This window comes from Lepidochelys kempii, chromosome 20 (genome assembly GCF_965140265.1).
Source record: "Lepidochelys kempii isolate rLepKem1 chromosome 20, rLepKem1.hap2, whole genome shotgun sequence".
NCBI classification, from domain to species: domain Eukaryota; kingdom Metazoa; phylum Chordata; order Testudines; family Cheloniidae; genus Lepidochelys; species Lepidochelys kempii.
The window spans coordinates 2,819,553-2,829,449 of record NC_133275.1 but is presented as its reverse complement, the minus strand read 5'-3'; the positions used below and the strand labels follow the sequence as shown (position 1 = coordinate 2,829,449).

General features: G+C 62.0%; 1 protein-coding gene across 1 annotated transcript; it reads left to right on the top strand.

The window, feature by feature from the left end:
- The first annotated feature begins 728 nt into the window (after positions 1-728).
- On the top strand, positions 729-5,155 carry MIP (major intrinsic protein of lens fiber). Its single transcript, XM_073318326.1, has 4 exons — positions 729-1,100; positions 3,429-3,593; positions 4,176-4,256; positions 4,970-5,155. The coding sequence occupies exons 1-4, from the start codon at positions 729-731 to the stop codon at positions 5,153-5,155; spliced, it is 804 nt and encodes a 267-aa protein (XP_073174427.1).
- Positions 5,156-9,897: the final 4,742 nt, after the last annotated feature.

Below are 9,897 nucleotides of genomic sequence, written 5' to 3'. Positions count from 1 at the left end.
TGGGCGATCGTGAGGAGCCAGCATGGCAGGAGACGGGGCCTGGCCCCCGGGCTGGGTCGTTCTGGTGTCCCAAGGGGCTCGGATGCCCCAGGATGGGGCCAGCAGCACTCCCCCCTCACGGTCTGGTGGTTCCCCAGAGCGATCTGTGCTGCCCCGACCACTGCTCCAGATAACCCAACCCCCTCGGCCCATCGCGGGCCCATAACGCCCCCTTTGCCTGGCACCTACCTCCCCCCACACTTTGCTGGAGGCCAGTGACAAGGAGACCCTGATTCCCCCACAGAATAGGAGAGGTGACTTGGGGGGCAGCTCTGTCCATCCCCCCAGCCCAGCCAGGGCGAAAGTCTTGAGCTCTGCCCCTTCTTTGGGTGGCGGGGAGCGGCTGAACTCTGGGTCGGCGGGACAGGAGGGCCCTTCCCAGGGTGGGGGGCAGAGGAGGGGTCCCTGAAAGATGTCCTCCCCCCCGATTCACCCCACCCCTGAGTCCCTTCCGCATCCTGTCCCTCCCTCTTGGCATCAGCTGGGGAGGGGGAGCCTTTATACAGCCGAGGGCGGCCCATCCCAGCTGCAGGCAATGAAGGAGTTAAGAGTCCCAGTCCCGAATCCCACCTCCTGGGCTGGACCAAGGGCCCCATATAAACCCCCCAGCTTGGGCGTCCCCTGTAGAAAGGAGCCAGAGCCGGTGGGGGCAGTGAGTTTGTAGGCGCCCGGCCCAGCCCGCGCCCCCCATGCCCCCCGCCATGTGGGAGGTGCGCTCCCCCTCTTTCTGGAGGGCCGTCTTCGCTGAGTTCTTCGCCACCATGATCTACGTCTTCTTTGGGCTGGGGGCCTCGCTGCGCTGGGGGGTCGGGCCCCTCAACGTGCTGCAAGTGGCCCTGGCCTTCGGGCTGGCCGCGGCCACCCTGGTGCAGGTGCTGGGCCACGTCAGCGGGGCCCACGTCAACCCAGCCGTCACCTTCGCCTTCCTGGTGGGCGCCCAGCTCTCCCTGCTCCGCGCCGTCTTCTACATGGTGGCCCAGGTGCTGGGCGGGGTGGCCGGGGCAGCCGTGCTCTACGGGCTCACGCCAGCTGCCATCCGCGGCAACTTGGCACTCAACACGGTAACCTGGAGGGGAATGGGGGGGCTCCTTGTTGCTGGGGGTGCCGGGATGGGGCTCAGGACCCTGGGGGGAAGGGGAGGGGCTCAGGAGGGGCTTGTCTCTGGGGGGGTTGGGCTGGGGTCGGACCAGGAGATGGGCTGGGAAAGGACCCCACAGTGGGGGTGAGGGGGACCCCAGATCCTGGGGGAGCAAGGGTCCTGACCTCATAATGCCAACATGAATAGATGGTTGGTTTATGGGGCTCAGACCCAGCCCCCCGCCCCATCTCCAGCGGCACGGGGACCAGAGCAGTGAGTCGCTCCCCATGCTGGGCACAGCCGTCGTCCCATCCCCGCCCGGACCTGCGGCTGCCTGCGCCACGAGCCGTGGGAGGAACGAGCACCCATGCCCCTCCATGTCACGTCGCCCCCCACAGCCCCACGGCAGCCACTGCTAGAGTCTGTGAAAGGGCCTGGCTTGGGGGCAGTCAGCAGCGTCAGGACACCTGGGTTCCCTCCCTGGCTCGGGAAGGAGAACCTAGTGGTGAGGGTGGAGGAGTGGTTCCCAAGGCAGGGAGTGATTTGGGGGTGCCAGGGCTGGGTGAGGTGAGGGTCCGCGCTAGAGGGCAGGGAGGATCCCTGGGGGCAGGGGGAGCTGTCTCCCAAGGCCGGCTTTGTGCCCCTAAGTTTATCTTCCTGGCCAGGCGAGACCCGACGGTCCCATGCCGGGACGTCCGGACAGCCTGAGAGCTGTGCAGGGAACTGAGCGCACGGGGCTTGGGAGACCCGAACCCAGCCGTGGGGCCTCTTCCCCCTTCAGGGCCTGCTGCAGCCACACACGGGGAAACTGACGGGCAGGAAGACAGCGGAGTAACGCTGCCCCCATAGCTGGGCTGCCGTCGCGCCCGTGGGGATCCCGAGCCCAGGGTCAGAGGGCCGAGAGTCACTCCGCACTCCAGAACAGCCGAGAGCCGTGCTGGCGCCACGACGGGGATAGAATCGCGCCACTGTCCCTGCGCGCCTCAGTTTCCCCGGGAGCCAAACCCTTCCTCTTCTGCTCCCAGCGCCAGCAGCCGGAGCAGGGACCTGCCTGCAGTTTTCAGCAGCTCCCCCAATAGATCTAGTAAAACTGCAGATCCCCGCTGATCAGGCGCTGTTCCCACCCAGTGTCTTCAGGAGACTGCAAAGCGGCTCAGTCCCCCTGCCAGGGTGCGGTGCCTCTGGCACCAGACAGAGCTGCTTATTCCGTGCGAGCAAGCGTGGCTGGACGGGCGGTGGTGGCTGCCTGGGAGAGTCCTGTCCTCCATTGACTTCATGTACAATTGTGTGTGTGTGTGAGAGAGAGAGGGAGAGACACGCTCACGCTGCCCTTTTCTGGATTGGCAGCGGAACTGCTCTGTAGTGTGTCCTAGCCCTTGTGCAGCTGACCGGTAGTGGAGATTCCCCTTAGCACGGCAGGATCTGAGCTGCGTCTCTGGGGAGCCCTGCATGGCCCATGGCGTTCAGCGTGGTGACGCTGGCGAAGTGGATTTGTCACTAGACCCTACCCCTCCCGCACCTTGATGCCCCTTTAAAGGCTGGGCCAGCGTGGGTCTCTGGGAGCTGTTTCCTCCTGTCCCCCCAGGGGGTGGGTTTCCCCCGCGCGCGGGGTCTCTCCTCCCGCCCTGTGCCGTCCACAGGACACTGGGTTCTGCTTGCCCGAGGGCTGGGGAAACTGTGGCCCCCGATGTCGCTGCAGGCTGTGGAGGGGCCTAACACCAGCACAGCCCCCGGCTCGATGAGCTCAGCTAGGGCCCCCCCCCGGGGCGTGGATGTGATATGCCCAGCCCAAGCGGCAGGCGCCCTCTGCAGCCAGCGTCTCCAGCCCCGGGAGGGTGAGTCCGCCCAGCAGCGCCCGCTGCGGACGGGGGCTGGAAGCGCGGCAGCGGGAGGGATCGCTCAGTGGTTTGAGCATTGGCCTGCTAAGCCCAGGGTTGTGAGCTCAATCCTTGAGGGGGGCCATTTAGGGATCTGGGGCAAAAATTGGGGATTGGTCCTGCTTTGAGCCGGGGGTTGGACTCGATGAGCTCCCGAGGGCCCTTCCAACCCTGATACTCGACGATTCTAAGCTGCTAACAGTGTCTGCAGCATTGGGACAGGGGGGTGCAGGAAACCTGGCCGGGTGTGGGCTAAGGGAGGTGTTGCTGCGAGGGGCACGGTACTGACCGGCGACATTCGATGGACCCCTACATGGAGGGAGAGCTGGAAACAGGGGCTACGCTGGGGAGGTTGCCCGCCCCGAGTGCTGGGACCGGCGCTGCTGATCCCAGCTGGATCCCTCTCTCTGTGTGTCGTTCCCCCATCTCTGCAGATCCACCCCGGCGTGACCCTGGCCCAAGCCACCACCGTCGAGATCTTCCTGACGCTGCAGTTCGTCCTCTGCTTCTTTGCCACGTGCGACGAGCGGCACGACGGGCGCGTGGGCTCAGTGGCGTTGGCCATCGGCTTCTCCCTCGCCCTGGGACACCTCTTCGGGGTAACGCACGCGGGCTCCCCCCGCCCCAAGACCTGGGGCCCTGCTCCGTGGGGACCTGGCAGGCCGTGCCCAGCCTGAGCCCAGCCCACTCATCTCCACTGCAAAGCGAAGACCCCCAGCCCAGGCCCAGAGGGCTCCAGGTGTTATGTAAATGAGGCAATACCCTAATTTGCATACGTACAACCATGCCTCCTGGCCTTTGCATAAAACCTCCCCCACCACCTCCCTATGACTGGGGGGTCAGGGCAGGGGCTATGCTATGACGTGGTCTGGGTCTCTGTGGTTGCATCCCCCGGCTCCCCCCTGGCAGCGGGGTCTTTGGGGTGCCAGACTCACCATAGAGACCCCCGGGGGGGGGCCTAGAAATGGCTATGACTATAGAGATGTGGGCTAGAGTGCCTCCGGGGGGGGGGAGAAGCCCTGGGCATAGCACCCAAAGTGACCTAATAAACCCTACAGCTGGGGACCCCCAACCCCCTCCCATGGGTGCTCCACTCCCCTGCCCCCACCCCTGGGCCAGCCAGCGCTGCGGGGGGGCTCGGATCTCGGGGGAACCTCACTTTCCCGCTGCCTCTCTTGCAGATGTACTACACGGGAGCCAGCATGAACCCCGCGCGGTCCTTTGCCCCTGCCGTCATCACCCGCAACTTTGCCAACCACTGGGTAAGGAGGGGGCAGCAGGGAGGGGTGTGCTGCTCCCCGCAGCCATTCTTTTGGGTCCACACCGGCCTTCGGACGTCCCTGGTGTCCTGGCCCGCTTCCCAAGATACCCTACCCTGAGGGTTCAACCGTCCTTCATGCCCTGGCCTGCATGCTCATGCAGCCATTAAACAGCTGCCATGTTCCACCCCAAAGGTGGCTGCATTTCATTGCTGGGTGGAACAATCCCTGTACAAACAGGTACCATGTCTCTCCCCAGAGGGGGCTGCAGATCAGTGCTGGGTGGAACAATCCCTGTATAAACAGCTGCCATGTCCGTCCCCAGAGGGGGCTGCATTACAGTGTGCTGCGCTGCTCCCTGCTGGGTGGACTGGGAACAGCTCACCCCTGTGTCTTGGGTCTCATCACGCCAGCTCAAGCAGCGTTTCAGAGCAGCGGGCTCTCCCCCCACCCCCACTACCATGAATTTCAGGGATGAAACAAGATGGGGAGATCTGGGTGTGTGGGGGGGCTGCTCCAGGGGACTGCAAAGGAAGGGGACAGAGAGAAATCCAGGGTGACAGGGAGGCTCCCGCAGCAGCGGGGTGGGGGTGGGGAGTGCGTGAAGGGACAGGAGGTCGAAGCAGGGGGTGGGGTGCGGGTTGTTCAGGGATGGACGAACCCCCCCCCCAAAGGCTCTGCCTAACCCCCGCGCCCCTTGTGCCTCCTCCCCCCAGGTGTACTGGGTTGGGCCCATCCTAGGGGCCACGCTGGCTGGCCTCCTCTACGACTTTGTCCTCTGCCCCCGGATGCGGGGCCTGGCCGAGCGGCTCGCCATCCTCAAAGGCGAGCAGGCGGCGGAAGGCCAGGCCCCCTCGGAGTCCCCCGGGGAGCCCATGGAGCTGAAAACGCAGGCACTATAAAGAGGAGCCCGGGCAGCGCCCCCCAGACACGCCGCGCCCCCGGGGCGGGGACGGAACCGGCGGCAAAGCCTGGCCCAGTATCCGGACTGTAGTTCTGACTGGCCGGTAGGAATCACAGCGGAGGGGAGATGGAAGGGACCGAATGTGCTGCGCTCGCTCACGGACGGCAAGGGGGGTCCGGGGGACCCAGGGGGCGGGCAGCAGGGAGGGGGTCTGGTATCTCTTTGTTGTTGTTGTTTTTTTAATTTAATTCTCTTTTTTTTTTTTTTTTTTGCTGTGATAAAACCTTGGAAATAATTGTACTTGGTGCTGGGGATGCCCCCCCCCCCATGGAACTGCCCCCAGTGTCCAGAACTGCCCCCATGTGTGGGTGCTTTTGTGTGTGCGACCAGGGGAGGGGGAAGGAAAGGGTTAAACTAGATCTATGCCCCCCCCCCCGTTTCCCTTACTTGCCCCCCTCCGGTGTGTCAATCCTGTCAGTGAATTTAATTCTCCACCCCCACAAAAAAAAACCCTCTTTGGAGGCAGTATAATCTAGCGGTTAGAGCGGGGGGGCTGGGTGTCAGGATTCCTGGGTTCTATTCCCAACTGAGTAAGGGGATTGAGGTCTACTGGGTTAATGTGGGGTGGGAGCTGGGAGTTCTCTCCCTGGTTCTGGCAAGGGAGTGGGATCTAGTGGTTACAGCAGGGGGGGGCTGGGAGTCAGGACTCCTGAGTTCTATGCCCAGCTCTCTTGTTGCCCTTGAGTGAGTCAGGCCCCTCCTGTGCCTCAGTTTCCCCCTCTGTCAATGGGGATAAGAACACTGCCCGGCCTCCCCGGGTTGGGTTGGGAACCTTTGTTCAGCAGTGTGTCGGGAGGAGCCTTCAAACTGAGCTTGGAGCCGGGATCTGTGGAGGCCGAACCCCAGCTCTGCCCCAATTCCGTTCTGCAGCCTTGGGCCAGTCACTTTGCCACCCCCCAGTCACTGTCCCTGCCTGTTAAATGGGGACGATGCTGTGGGAGGAGGTGGGCTTAGTCCCTGCCAGCAGGGAGGGAAGGGGGCTCAGACCCTGGCCTGCCAGAAGTGGCGTGAAAAGCATGCACTTCCCTTTAAGTGTTCCGCTGTGTGAACAGTTTGGGTTCTGTTCCCAGCTGTGCTGCTATCTCACGGTGGGCCTGGCCAGCGCCCTTTCGATGCCTCAGTTTCCCCGATCAGTAACTGGAGATTAAGGCTACGTCCCTACCTCACAGGGTGTGTGTTCGTAAAACCCTGACACCGAGGAGGCCTGCTAGCTCTGCCCCTCCCCACGCTGCCCACAGCCCCCTTGAGCAAACAGACCTTTTGGGGGCCCTGTGTCCCAGCCCCGCTGATTCCCCCAGCCGCCACCCCTTACTCCAGCTCTGCACGCTGTAGGAAACCTGCAGGAGCGACGGTACAAGGAGCCCAAACAGTCGTAGCGACAGGCTGAGTGGGTGGGGGGAAGCAGCAGATGTGATATATCTTGTCTGGAGTAAAGCTTTTGACGCAGTCCCATGTGACATTCTCGTGAGCAGCCTAGGGAGCAGTGGTCAACATGAAACTACCAGACAAAAGACAGACAGGCCCCAGAGAGTAGACATCAATGGTTCGCTGGGGGGCGCAGCTAGGGGGTCCCGCTGGGGCCAGTCCTGGCTCCGGTCCTTGTCAATATTTTCATGAACGGCTTGGATAATGGGGCAGAGAGTGTGCTTATCAAATCTGCCGACAACTCCAAGCTGGGGGCGGGGGGGCGGCAAGGCTGGGGCTGCAATTCAAACTGAGCTCGAGACGTCGGAGGACTGGGCTGAGAACAAGATGAAATTCCACGAAGACAAGGGCAAAGGAGGAGAAATCGAACGCACTGCTATGAAAGGGGACTTGGCGGCTGGACGGGCGTGGGGGTCACAGGTCGAAGGTGAGCCAGCGGCGGGATGCCGCTGCGGAAAAGGCGATTGTCACTCGGGTGTGTTAACAGGAGCCTCGGCTGTGGACAAACTAGAGTGAGTCCAGGGAGAGCAGCAAAACTGAGCCAAGGGTTAGAAACCCAGATCTACAAGGAAAGGTTAAAACTCCGGGTTTGATCTTGAGAAAAGTCCACCGAGGTGGGAGCTGGTACGTTTTTTTCAGGACTGTTCTGCCGAGCCTGGGGATCTCCATGTCCGCCAAAGGCAGGACAAGAAGCAAGGGGCTCAATCTGCAGCACGGGCGATTTAGGGCAGATAGTAGGAAAAGTTTTCCAACTCTCTGGAACCGGCTTGCAGGGAGGCTGGGGAATCCCCGTCACTGGAGGCTTTTAAGCACAGGTGGGACACGCACCTGTCAGGGCAGGTCTCTAGGGTCACTGGGCCCTGCCTCAGCATGGGCTGGATGAGCTGGTTTCTCGCGTGCTTCGTATATCTCCGTCTTCCCACGCCCAGCCCCGCTCGCTCTCCATGGGCACCCGCCCCTCTGCCTGCATCTCCTGTGCTTTGTCTTACCGGGCGTGGCTTTCACCCCGCCCTGGGGTCCTGCTGGCTCTAATGCCCTCCTGAGGCGCCCAAACCCCACCTGCCCCTGGAACCATGGCTGCAGCGCCCCTTAGTGGCAGAGACGAGACAGGGCGCCGCTGGGATTCCTTAGTGAGGCAGCTGGACAGAGACAAAGACCTGGGGGTTCCCTCCGGCTGCCAGGTGCCACCCTGCCCGAGGCCTGTGTCTTGTGGGGCACTTACAAATGTTCGCGGAGGAATGATACATCAGTGGCTATGAGCCAAGAACATCAGGGACACAAGCCCATATGTTCCGGGTATCAGCTCGGACTGCCAGAAGCTGGGACTGGCTGACGAGGGATGGATCAGTCAAAATTGCCCTGTTCTGTTCACGCCCGCTGAAGCGGCTGGCACCGGCCACGGGCAGAGGCAGGACACTGGACTGGATGGAGCATTGCTCTGCCCCAGTGTGGCCGTTCCTAGGCCGGATTGGATGCTTCGCGCTGGGTCACGGGGCTGGGTCAATGAGGAGCCAGGGGCCTTGAATCCACACTCGGGGCAAATGGGCGCAGCTGCCTTTAAAACGCTGACCCTAGAACGGCCCTGTCCATTGCGAGGCTGGAATGAGTTGTAGTTTTGTTTTCAATGCCAGTCGGGACTCAGGTCTCTCCAAGGCCTGGCCTGGCCTGAGGGAAAGGGGCTGTGGATCCTAGCAGAGATAGGGCCGGATCCTGCTTTTACCAGTGTGCATCTGGAGTAGCTCCACTGAGCGAATCCGGGGCAGAAACAGGTCTCCTCGGTCAGTCAGCCCCTGCAGGAGTTAGGGCAGCCGGTAGCGTCTGTACCTGGTGCTCTGGAATTGGGGCTGCAACAATAGCATGGCTGGGGGGGGGAGCCCCATAGGGCTGCAGCTGCTCCCTCCCTGCACAAGACTGGGTGGTGGGGGTGGGGATGCTGGGCTTGACACTAGACCCCACCTCCAGGGCCACAAGCCCCAGGCAGATTGTCCTGCAGACTGCTGGAGCTGGGGTCCCTGCTAAGGGGTCTCGCAGAAACCACCCCCTCCATTAACCCTTTCCATGCCAGCCCCCAGGTCCCAGTGCATCCCCAACCGGCTCCAAATGGGCATGCGACAGTTTTGCACGCCCAATTTTGCATGGGTCCAGAGATCGACACAAGGGGCAGGGCAGGGTGAGAATCGGGCCCAGGCATAAAGCATGGGGGGGGGGGGGAGAGTTACACACGGGGAGGCGGGCTGGCGTGAGTGACACGCTGAAGGACTTGCCCCTGGCCCTCTCCCCCCTCAGCATGGCTTTGTGGGGGGGGAGAGAGCAAGGGGACTACTGGGCTCCGTTTAGACCCATGTGCATGCAGTGGTCTGATCCCTTAAAGCCATAGCACCGCATTTCATCCCAGGGCATCCCTGCCCACCCACCCCAACACCGGCCAAGCTCCCTGAGCCAGAAGGGGCAGCACCGGGAATGCTCTGAGCTCGGCTTCCTGCCAGCGGGGCTTGTGTTTGTTCAGTTTCCTTTTCAAATAAAAAAGAATGAACTGAAAAAACAAAACAAAACAGGGAATAAAAGTGCCGTGTGGAAAGAATGACACCCGCCCCCCCTGCACTGGTCAAGCCACACCCCGGGCTATAGGAGTCCAGCTGCCCCCTCTCCTCCCATCACCTTCCCTCTGGATTTTGCACCAGCAAAATGGAAGTTAGGTGCCTAAATACCTTGGGCAATCTGGGCCTTAGCATCTCTGTGCCTCAATTTCACATCTGGGATAACAGCCCTGCCCCACTTTACAGGGGCATTTGCAATGACCAATGCTTTAAAGATACTATGGGTAGTGGTGGGGGGCCAGATAAATACCATAGATAGCTACTGGGTTACTCCTTTGGGAATTCTGTGCCACTGTGCACACGCAGAATTCATGTCCCCCTGCAGATTGCTTTGCTTCTCCGCAGAAAAGTGCCTTTCTGACGGGGATGCAAAGGGAAGCCGCAAGAACGGTCATGTGCCCCTCCCCAGCAGAGTGAGTGCAACATTTTGGGTGCCCGGAGCAGCTAGCACAGAGGTAAATCACTGCAGGGGGGCAGGGATGGGGACACCCCTGCTGGTGGCTCCTATCCTGTGCTGGTCTCAGCTGCTAGTCCTGGCTAGGCCGGGGGTGAACGGGACTTCTTCTTCCCCTGCAACGAGTGGTCGGGCCGGGTCAGACCCACCCCCAGAAACCTCCCCCGGCTACAGGAAGCTCCAACCCCTGCATCTGCTTCCTGC